This window comes from Hipposideros armiger, unplaced genomic scaffold (genome assembly GCF_001890085.2).
Source record: "Hipposideros armiger isolate ML-2016 unplaced genomic scaffold, ASM189008v1 scaffold_919, whole genome shotgun sequence".
NCBI lineage: Eukaryota > Metazoa > Chordata > Mammalia > Chiroptera > Hipposideridae > Hipposideros > Hipposideros armiger.
The window spans coordinates 312,154-324,202 of record NW_017732269.1 but is presented as its reverse complement, the minus strand read 5'-3'; the positions used below and the strand labels follow the sequence as shown (position 1 = coordinate 324,202).

The window sequence follows — 12,049 nt, the reverse complement described above, 5'->3', positions numbered from 1 at the left end:
TCCTAGGACACAGCCTCCACTCAGGTGCCCTTGGGGGTGCCTACAGCTTACCCACAGGTTTTGAAGCAGATCTGTAAGATAGTAACCCTAGATGTCAACAGATCACTTTATTTCATACAGAAAAGCTGACTCAAATGCTTTGAGGGTCTCTTGGCTATTTCCTAAGGCCCCCCACAAAACTGCTGGTTGACAGCCTGTGGCCACTGTTGGCCCTTTGGGCCTTCCAAGTGCCTCCTTTGCAGTTGGAGTTTTCGTCTCTGTATGGAACATCACCTTGAACCTTTACCATTCCTGCCCATCACCAGCCAGAGTGGTATTTTCTGAAATATGAGTTTTGTTCTCGTTGACAGAGGTGATCAGGGCAGGCCTGTGGGATCAATGCCATCACCGAGCAAAGCTGCACTTCACTGGTGATGCTGGATCCTTGGGGTCTCTGGCTTTTCAGGCTCTCTTCCACAGTCCCTGGCTGGGTAGAGATGGCACTCCATCTCAGCGAGTACTGACAGTGAGGGAACCTGCAGGAAGAGCCGCTAGGGAGGGGCAAGAGTGGGGACACTGGCCCTATGCTCAGAGGGACAATGACACTGTGCAAACCTTCTCTGCAGGACTAGGTGCAGCCAGAGCGCATGCCTGCTGAACCTTCACCAGCCCTTGCGGACACCTGGGGGAGGGCTTCTCTTTACCTGTCCATGCTACCTGGCCCATGCCATTAGACCACAATGCTACTACCACACTTAGTCTTCCTTACCGAGAGTACTGAAGTATTCACGGCGCACACACGCTTCTCAGCTCACCACACAGAGCCCTGTGCTGCTCTCAAGAGCAGCTAAGAGCTACTCTGTCTCTCTCACCTCTTTACAACAGATGCTAGTTTACTGCTATTTTTATGTGGTGCAATCAGGTCCCCTCCCACAAAAGAAAATTATAAAGCTAGAGAATAAAAGAAAATAGAAGATCTGGGAAAATGGGTCATGGATGATGTCAGTCACAAGAAGACTTAGCAGACAGGTGGAGAGAATCCCCTGAGTGACCTCTGAGGCTAGAGAGGGGTTGGCAAATGCTGGCCCAGGCACCAATGCTGGCCCACTGCCTGTTTGTGTACATAGTTCTACTGGCAAACAGCTCTACCTATCTTTGTCCATATTATCTGCTTTTGTGCTGCAAGGGCCAAGTGGGCTAGTTATGACAGGAAACATAAGGCCTGTAAAGCGTAAAATATTTACTATCTGGTCCATTACAGAAAAAGTCTGCTCATGCCTGGCGTAGAGATAACGATATTAGAAGTTCTCTGATTCTGACAGAAAATTTCTACATGCTGATTTGGCAGTAGTACTATAGCATAGAACCCATATATTGTGTGTTATTTCCCAAAGACTTGCAGCTGAGAAATACAGGTAATTATAAGCCAGTTTTCAGAGGTAAAAATTAGTCACTACTGACTCTGAAATTCTGTTTCACTCTCATTCTAGGAACTGGATAGTGAAAAAACAAGCATGAAGTTTGCAGGTTTGTTTTGTTTTTTTCTACTTATTGTTTTTTATACTGACTTTGGACAAAATAAAGGAACTCCTAGGAAGCAAAAAAGGAAGATGCATTACAGAAGACTGAAGAAAAGTTCTTTGCCTAACCACAGACCCAGCAGACAACAGCTTGGGATTCAGCAAACAATGATGGTGACACCAACAGCAACGCTTCCCATGGTTAACCTGGATTATGGCATGGAGAAGTTTGAATCCTTTTTAAAGTTTCTTGGAGTAGAATCAAGGTATAATGTTCTACCAGGTAAGAAAAGACTACTAGAGGGAGGGAGACAGAAGGAACTTCCATGAAGATAATTTAAAAAAAAATCAACATATATCATCTTTTGGTTTAAATCTATGAAGATAAATTTTAAACTAATTTTAAAAATCATTTATAGAATGTATTTATAAAATTTGAAAACAAAAGTTATCCTTCTATACTTATAAAACCAGTTACTATTTTGTTTATTTCTAGTCTGTTTACTATGCCATGTATTTTAAACAGTTATAATCATAATATAGATAATATACCATAAATTTGTCAACTGCTTTTTCACTTATAATGATATATCACCTAGGATATAGAAAGAAATCATTCAGAAGATTCTATGAACACACAGCTATTAAATATTTTCAATCAAAATTTTTCAACAAAAAAATGGAGTTAAGCTGATTTTATGTTATATAAACTAAACTACTGAATTTTTTTTAAAGATTTTTTTTGGGAATTGCAGGAGGGGAACAACGTTGGGGAATCAGGGAAGGGGAACAGACAAGTTGCTGCCCTTTCTGTTCTTCAGTCAAGTTGTGGAGGATGTCGCTTCACTTGTCCATGTTGGTAATACCACTGCACTCTTTCCGAGTGAGGCAGTCACTCACCAGCCATTGGACGGCCGCTCATGGTGGCTCACGGCAGCTCACGAAGTGCATGCCAGCTGCTGGCCAGCCCCTCTGCAGCCTACGCTGTCACCGGCAACTCATGGCAGCCCAGCTCCAGGTCGAGCTGTTGTTCACCATCTTAGCTGTAGAGGGTACAGCGTCACTGGCCCATGTGGGATCCGAACTGGGACCCTGCTGCTCAGAGCTGGCATCCCAAGCCAACTTTTCACCAACGCACCACTCAGCCGGCCCCAAACTACTGAATTTTTAAGGGTTGAAAAAATTGGAAATCTGCCAGATTTCAACTAGGCACTTTTAAACACTAGTATTTAAATGGTCCACATTTTTGCAGGTTTTGAAGAAAAAAATTACATTATACATGTTACCATTACATAAAACTTTCTGAAGACAAAAGAAAATATTACCACATAATATCCTGTGGCCAATACTTCATTTCATATATTGTGTCAAGAAAACCAAATGCTTCTAAATGATGTCATTTCCATGAAATTAACAGAAATAACATAGAATTACCACGAAAATATACAATTTAGGTTACATTTACAGCATGACTGGGAGAAGAGTAAAAAGGCAGGGAAATCTACTAAAACGATATGATAATAATAGTGTACCCATGATAATAATAGTGTACCCATGATAATAATAGTGTACCCACAACTGCTAACAAATCATATGATCACAGAAGATGGATACTAAACATTTGTCAATTGTCCTAAAATGTTTTCCAATGGTCTCATAGTACTTTTTAAAATTTTGATAAAATATACAAAACATAAAACTTAGCATTTTAACATTTTAAAGTATACAATTCAGTGGTATTTAGTACACTGACAATGTCGTGCAACCATCACCACTATAGTTTCTGAACACTTTCTTCACCCCAAAAGGAAACTCCATACATATTAAGCAGTCACTCCCCGTTTTCCCCTAATCCCAGCCCCTGACTAGTCTTTCTGTCTCTAAAACTTGCCTATCCTGGATATGTGATATGAAAGGAGTCATATAATATGCAGCCTTTGGTACGTGGCTTCTTTCACTCAGCATAATGATTTCAAGGGTTACCCACATTGCAGCATATGTCACTACTTCATTCCTTTGGATGGCTGAGTAACATTCCATTATATAGACAGACCACATATAGTTTATCCATTCACCTGCTGATGGATATTTGGGTTGCTTCTACCTTTAGGCTACTGAAAACAGCTCAGCTACAAACATTTGTGAACAAGTTTATATCTGAACTTTTGTTTTCAATTTTCTTGGGTATATACCTAGAAGTGGGACATGGGTACCTAGAAGCTGGACCATATGGTACTTCTGTGTTTAACTTATTGAGAAACCACCAAATGTTTTCCACAAAGGTGACATCATTTTATATATCCACCAGTAATGTTCAAAGATTCCAACTTCTCTGCATCCTTGCCAACATTTGTTATTTTCCATTTTTTTAAAATATAGCCATTCTTGTGGATGTGAAGTGGTTATCTCATTGTGGTCTAATTTGTATTTCCCTAATGACTAATGATGTTAAACATCTTTTCATGTGCTTGTTGTCCATTCTATATCTTCTTTGGAGAAATGTCTATTCAAGTCCTTTGCCCATTTTTAAGTTGGGTTGTCTTTCTGTTGTTATAAGAGTTCTTTACGTATATTGTGGATATTAGGCCCTTATTAGACATGATTTGCAAATATTTTTTCCCCATGCATACACTCTCCTTTCACTTTCTTGACAATGTTCTTTGATGCATGAAATTTTTAATTTTGATAAAGTCCAATTTATTTTTTGTTGTTCGTGCTTTGGAGTCATATCTAAATATCCAAGGTCACAGAGATTTACACCTGTTTTCTTCTGTATTATAGTTTTAGCTCTATATTTAGGTTTTTTATTTATTTTGAGTTAATTTTTATATTTGGTGTGAGATAGGAGACAATTTCATTCTTTTGCATGTTGAGATCCAGTTGTCCCAGCACCATTTGTTAAAGAGACTATTTTTTTTCCCTATTGAATACTCTTGGCACTCTTATAAAAAATCATTTAGCCATAGATGTATGGGTTTAGTTCCAGACTCTCAATATTCCATTGGTCTACATGTTTATCATTCTGCTAGTACCTCACTGCCATCAGCTGATTGTTTGCAGCTTTGTAGTTAGTTCTGAAATCTGGAAGTGTGAGCTCTCCAATTTAGCTCTTTTTTTTTTCCCCAAGATTTTTTTGCTGTTTGAGGTCTTCTGTAATTCTGTATGAATCTAAGGACCAACTTTTCCATTTCTGCAAAAAAAGCTGTCGGAATTTTGATAGAGTATAGTACTTTTACGATCAGGAAAACATGCATATATGTTATCTGTTTTTCCAGGGGAAGAATTGGGTGAGTGGGATTAGTCTGCTGCAAGTATCCAAATGAGAGATGGGTAGGGCCTGAATTGGACAGACAGTGGTGAGAGAAAGGAGGAGACAAATGTGAGAGCTCATTTGGGGGTGGAATTTGGGGACAATGGCTCATCAGATGGAGAGTTATTAGGAATGATGCCGGGGTCAGAAGGAAAACAGTCTGATATTCATATCAGCTGTCTCATGGCCTGCTTGGCTGACATACTTATCCACATATCTACTCATTTACAACTTAGTCATCCTGTCATATACAAGATGGAAGCACAATCAGAGGCCAGTTACCATGAGGAGGATCACCCTCAGAGCCTGAAAGAGGCTGAGAGTAGAGCACGTGAAAACATTTCAGAGGGTTACATCTATAGCCTTACCCTAAGCATGAATGCACATAGAATGCTATGCTTGTGTAGTTCTATCAGTCTGACTTCATAGAGTGCTCACTTCCATTCACAAATGCTGGTAACCACACAGGAATTTAAATGTGTTATGTTCTCTCCTAGGAAAGAAAGGACACTGTTTGGTGAATGGGCTGACCATGTACAACAAAGCTGTATGGTCTCCTGAGCCCTGTACTACCTGCCTCTGCTCGAATGGAAAAGTGCTTTGTGATGAAACCTTGTGCCACCCTCAGACGTGCCCTCAAACAGTTATACCTGAAGGAGAATGCTGCCCAGTCTGCTCTGATACCGGTATAAATATTTAACTAAAACAAAATATCACATGCAATTTAATCCTTAATTTCCACTTGTTTTTATTTTGTCACTTACCCTGACTTTTAAATTATGATAAACTACTCTTCAGAGTATTTAAAATATTGGCACAATTTTGATAAACATAGAAATTACTTGGGAACGCGTATGGTAGTGGACAGAAAAGATCTTGACTTTAGCTCTAGCTGTATCAGAATGAGGAAACTCGGACCAGCTCACATTCCACATTTGACCCTCAGCTTTACAAAGGTCATGACAGAATTAACACAGTCAACAGTCCCTGAGTTCTTAGTATATGGGAAGAGCTCTGCTTAGTTCCTTATATGCATTATTTTACTTAGTGCAACTCAGTGTGGGTACAACTCTTATCCCAAATGAAGATGGAGAACTCATGGTGAACAAAGGAAGAAGCGGTTTGCGTCCAGAGAGAAGAAAGTCCAACTCTTCAGTTTATGTGGAGCAGTGACTTCCTCTTGTGGCAATGCTGTGCGCAGGAACATCACGCTACTGGTGTTGTTGGCTGCTAACTGTCCCCTCATCCTATGAGGCTCATACCTCATGGAGTAGAGAATCCCCAGGAGGGAGGCCCAGGTCTGCCCCAAAAAAGCCTGGCCAAAGCCTTATGAAATAAACAAATACATGTTAAATAATTTGATGGGAAGGGAGCGGGATATTTTCTCTTGTCTACGATCAAGGTAGACTATGTTCACTCACGAGGTGATCACAGGTAGTTTCCTGCCAGGAAGAACTTCCAAGTATTTAAGAATTGTATTTTGGTGGCTACTACCAATTATTTTACTACGGAATTGACTTTTAAAAATGTTAGAAAATAAGTGTTTAACAAAACTGACTCCTTGGGGGTGAAACACAAGGTTTATAAAGGCAAGGTTCAGAAATTCTCAAACATTTTTCAAAGGACTTGGAATACCCTTGAAATGCTATGGTTATTTTGGAAAAATAAACTTGGGTCTATAGGAAGGATTTTAAATGTTTTAATATGATAGCTTTAGTTTCCTTTTGCTAATTTTTTCCTATTCTCCTTTTGTATTTTCTGCCAGAGATGTGAAAAAATAACATAGACTGAATTGAAATCTCAAGTAATTCTTTGAAATTATTATATTTTCTGAGTTCTTTTTGGGGTGATTTATATAAGGTATAAAATAAAAGCATGGAGATGCTTAAGTAAATATATATTTTTGGATGGATGAAAATCTATGCACTGAGCTCACTCCTCCGTTAGAGCTCTTCATTCAGAGGGTGAGTCTGAAGTCTGGTCTTAGTCACGTCTTCCCCTCTTTAACGATATTAACAGCTAAATACAAAGGTAGATGAACTTTCTATTTTTATGTGTCTGCTCTCATCATCATGGAATAATAAAAAGTACTCTCATGGATATGTCTAGGCTAAAACAACATTATTTAAGCCCAGGACATCTTCTGTAAGTCTCAAGAAGTAAAAATGATTTAAGTAGAGTCTGGAAGGAAAATAGAAGAGAATTTTCTATCAGAGGATGCTTTTAGACGCATGGAGCTGAAAGAAAATCAGACAAAAATAATGAATCTGTAAACAAAAGCCAATTTCACTACCAAAAGCAAGTTTCACTTTTCACTTTTTAATGTCTGATAGTGGACAAATTCTGGTATTATCCATAACCCCAAGAACTGAGCACTTTGAATCATGTGGCAATATTATTCCCTCTTCGGTCAAGTAGTACGATACTTTAGTAAAAATAAATAGTAAGGCCACAGGAAAAAAAATTGTCTATAACAGATTGTACAAAGTAGAAATAAAGTTACTATTAAAAGTATTCATGTAAACATTTCAAGATGCATTTCATGTTTAAACTGCACTCAAATACTTGGAGGGAATACTACTTACTAACCTCATTTTCACTATGATTCTTCCTTTTATTAATGTTAAAACTTGCCCTTGCTGTCTACTCCTGCGTGGTCAGTAGCCTCCTATTCACTATTCAGTGGTACAGCATTAAATGACAGAACTGAATTTTCTGGTGATTCTTCAGAACAAAGAGAGCCTACTAATTTACTTCATAAGCAACAGTCACCTCCTCAGGTGGAAACAGATCAAGCACTGAGAAAAGAGGAACTTCAATTTGAGGAGAAAGAAGAAATGAAAGAAAATGAAGATAGGGAGCAAAAGAGAACAATCTCTGGACCTGGAGATGGGAGGATATTTCCCAGTGAGGGACAGAGCAGAGAAGGGACAGTGCAGAGATCTCGAGAGGCGGGGCAACAGGCCCACCAACATGGACACCCAACAAGGGAGGACGAGGACAAGGATGAGGAGTACGAGGAAGAGGTCCTCAGAGGAGATGTGTTCAGGATGCCTTCCAGACTCCCAGCCCCTGACCCTCCCAGAGGCGTGCCACCTGTGCCAAGCGGGTGCTCTCTGTCCTACAGGACGATCAGCTGCATCAGTGCTGACCTCATGCAGATACCACCGCTGACAGCACCGCACATAACAAGTCTGGAGCTCGTTGGTAAGAATCGCTGATGCCTCTTTGATTTTGTGCTTTCAAAGTAAACAACTCTCATTGCCCTATGAATGTTACGTTTTAATTTCATAATCTAAATTGACTCCAAACAGACTAATCTCACAATCTTCAAACACACAAACTTTGCAGAGGAGATAGGTGTTTACTATAGAATAACATAGTCAGGTATAAAGCAAATTCCTCCAAATCAAATCATGATTTCCCAATGGATTTTGTCTTAAAGTTCGCCTTACTGAGGTATAATTTATATGGAGTAAAACCTATTTTTAGCATGTTGTTGAGTTTTAACACATGCGTAGCCAGGTAACCACCGCTACAATAAGATATTGCACATTTCCATCACCTCCCGGTGCCCCCTCATGTCCTTCCCTTCCGGCCGTGGCTCCCACTCATGTAACCTCTGCTGCTCTGCCTTTCCCCATGTGTCACAGAGACAGATCACGCAGCCCGGAGCCAATTTAGGTGGGCCTCCTTCATCAATCACACTGCTTCTGGAGCCGTAGGCTGCTGACCTCAACAGCATCGCCCCCTCTCTGCTGCTGACTAGTGTCTCACTGGGTGAATCAGCTGAAACACATCTGGGTAACTTCCAGTTTGGGGCGATTATGTGTACGGTGCTGTAAACATCCACGTACAACTGTTTGTGTGGCCCTAAGCTGTCTTTTCTCTAGAGCACATACTCAGGTGTAGGAGTGCTGAGTGACACAGCAAAAGCATTTTAACGTCCTAAGAAACTACCAGGCACTCCCTTAAGTGGCTGCAACATTCCTGTCAGCAGTGTTGGGTTCCTGTCAGCTTTCCCCTCATTTTAGCCATCCTGATGGAGAATGCAACAGCATGACCAGGTGTGTGTGTGAGGCTGGTTGGCACGGAGACTGGGCAAGGTGATGGGCCTGGGCATCCGTCTGGGTGACAAGGCCCATGCCGGGAGTGGCCCTGCAGATGCAGGGCTGACAGAATCTGAATGGGGTTTCAGATGTGTCTTGGGAGAAATCACAAACATAAACTACCATCAAAATAATAAATGACCCTATAAATAAGCATTCAATAAAAAAAGTCCAACACCTTTGTTCAGGATGGCGGGTCCTGATGGCTATAAGACAGCACCGGTGTTGTGGCCTTCCTGATGCCCTGCTCCTAGGACTTCCTAAGAGATTTGTAGGCCTAGAGGCCCCTGCTCCAGCAATGCCCCTCCTCCCGTGGACTGCATGCCAAGTGTGCTCACTCTGGGAAAGTCTAAAGCCTTATGAAAGATGAATAGCCTGTGCTCGGTCACACTGCCTTGGTTTTACAAGGTCACCGTGTGGTCCTTATAGTGCTATTTCTGGTAAGCTCATTTTCTGGGTTTAAAATCATTGTCTACTGTACTCAACTAAATGTCAAAACAAAACCCCATAAATTTAAGGTGTGTAGGGACTTCTGTAGATAAAGTCATAAAAGCAAAACATTAGATCTGGAGACGATCTGAGAGGTTATCTCCCCAAGCTACTTATTTAGAGAAGGAAACTGATGCTCAGAGAAGGCACGTGATATGCCCAAGATTTTGATTAAAAATTATATCATATTTCTGATCCAGGGTCTAGGAAATGTCAATGGGAAAACACTAAGAATTATGAAAATCAGTTTCTATATAACCTTCCAGAAACACATCTTTGTTGTAAAATGTATACTGGTAACAGAACTGTCTAGCAAACCCTATTCTGGCCATTTTAAGTAGCTTTATGTAAAACATGAAGTACTATACTGCATGACAAGTCCTTCAAGGGAAAATTCTGACTATGTGAAACAGTCTAATTGCAGTCTTGTTATTTTTCTAAGTGTGCATTTGTTTATATAATATATATTCTATCTGTCCTCCAGATAAAGCACGTGCACATGCACATATATGTGTGTGCGCACAAAGGCACACATGTGCACACGTATGTATAAGCACAGAGGCCTAAAACACAACTGCTGTGTTTCCTAGGCAATTCCATCACCTCCATTCCGGATGAGGCATTTAACGGATTGCCGAATTTGGAAAGGCTTGATCTGAGCAAGAATAATATCACCTCTTCCGGCATAGGTCTCAAAGCATTCAAGGTAAATACATGCTCTGATGTGTGAGTAACAGTCCATTCAGAAGGTTTTCCTACGATTTGTACTGGCAGCGGCTGGAGTAGGGAAGGGAGGAAAGGTTAAATGTTGTACCTGGTAGTTTTTTCCTAAGAAAGTTTCCTCTCTGATGTCCCTAAACTATATCAAGTTTTATCTTGAATAGAGTCTGGTGTTTCACAAGTGTCTGGCTGGTTTTTCTATGCTTCATCCTTAGAGTACCAACAACAGCATCGATGACAAAAATTACTGTGAATTTATAAAGTCGTTTTTTCCCAAGTAGCTGAAAACATGTTGAAATATGGTCTCTTAGGACATGAGGTATTTCTGGGAAGACAGAATAGCTTTATCTGGAAATTCTATTAACATTTTAAGGCCAGAAAGTCAGAGCTTCCCTATCTTGTGCCATGGGCAAAAAAACCTGATGAAGAATACTTAGCAAGAGGGGCTTCTAGAAAAACAAATGGACTCAGATGAAAACTGGCATGGGGATAGGTTGGAGGAAGATGAGAGGAAGAAAGAAGACAGGAAACAGCACAGAAGAAACTTCTGAAAGACTCTGATCTGACCAACTGTTTATCTAAAAAGGAGGAATGAGGATCAAGGAATTTCAGAGAAACAAAAGCAGGAGAAAGAAATGCAAGTTCTGTGGATGTAAACAAATACTCATAAATATGGAGGCTTTAAGACCACAAATAAAACCCATACATCCTATGAGGTCAAACTTTACCCCCTTGGGCATTCTTCTGGCCACTCTCTAGACGAGACACTGGCTTCCTAAGGCTCAGTTTCTGGTTCTTGTGCAGATTCTGGACTAGCAAGTGAGAGAGGCACAGGCACCTGGTGTCCACGTTTGTGTCACACACCCAAAGCACCTGTTTCATGCCAGCCTAGCCATCCTTCCAATACAAGACCTGAGTCTCGCACATTGCTGATTTTGATCAAAAAGGAAGCCACTGTAGGAAATTACCTTTTCTTGAGATTTTTTGTCCCATTCCTAAACTGCTGAAATTTGACTACGAGCACCATTGAACCAACTCATTCATGTGGTTTCACTAAAACATGCCCCACGTCGGCGGCGCCCCACATCGGCGTCAGCATCGTCGGTTGGTCTGCCCAGTGAACATGCCAAAAGGAGATACCCTTCCCGGACAGTCGGGGCTGTTTGGGTACCTTACAGGAACAGCTTGTGATGTTTGTAGCACAAAGAATTTCCACTATAATTAGTGCTGTTTCTGATTCTGCTTCTATTTGATGAAGATAGAAAACTGAGGTTTACAAATACATTGAAAGGATTCAAACTGGTGTCCTAATTTGAGCATCCATGACAGATTCAGGTTACTGCATGATTTAAGTAACTTTGTGACTATTGCTGAGAGGGTGAAAGCCTAAGATGGAGCAAAATAGGAACAATCCAGTGGCAACAGGAGCTTTCTCTTGCTTCCTAAAACCACAGTTATGGGTGGTAAATAAATATGGGTGAGTGGAGTACAAAATCATCAAATGCAGTTTGCTGAGAATGCCGGGAATAAATTAACATGGTCAGCGTCTACCTGGAGGGGAGAATATGGGGATTCCTGTCTAAAGATGACTAAAGTGCAGGGCTGTCATGCTTCAGTAGCTACCACGAACTGAACACTAAGTGTGATGCGTTACTGTATATCTGTGACCAGAGTGACAAGTAATTCTGAGATTTGCTTTTTAAGCTTTTGAAGAAGTTAATGCACCTAAATATGGACGGAAACCATCTAGTAGAGATTCCTTCAGAACTACCATCTACATTAGAAGAACTTAAAATCAATGAAAATAACCTTCAGGCCATTGATGAAGAAAGCTTATCAGGTATTTGGCATTTGTTTTCATGATATGTGTCCTTATAACCTCTCTCCTGGAGTCATGTGGGAATTTTATTTGCAGTATTCCA

General features: G+C 40.6%; 2 protein-coding genes across 4 annotated transcripts in view; one reads left to right on the top strand and one right to left on the bottom strand.

The window, feature by feature from the left end:
• CENPP (centromere protein P) overlaps nt 1-12,049 on the bottom strand; it is a 268,335-nt gene that overhangs the window by 60,321 nt on the left and 195,965 nt on the right. The window lies entirely within an intron of this gene.
• Nucleotides 1-12,049, top strand: part of ECM2 (extracellular matrix protein 2) — a 37,178-nt gene that overhangs the window by 11,739 nt on the left and 13,390 nt on the right. The window contains exons 2-6 of one of the 2 annotated variants that reach the window (XM_019630511.1): nt 1,470-1,782; nt 5,307-5,495; nt 7,474-8,016; nt 9,998-10,113; nt 11,832-11,967. In XM_019630511.1, coding sequence (XP_019486056.1) covers nt 1,494-1,782; nt 5,307-5,495; nt 7,474-8,016; nt 9,998-10,113; nt 11,832-11,967 — 1,273 coding nt within the window. In that variant the 5' untranslated portion in view covers nt 1,470-1,493. Of the gene's footprint in view, nt 1-1,469; nt 1,783-5,306; nt 5,496-7,470; nt 8,017-9,997; nt 10,114-11,831; nt 11,968-12,049 lie in introns of both variants that reach the window. The other variant, XM_019630509.1, reaches the window with a different exon arrangement.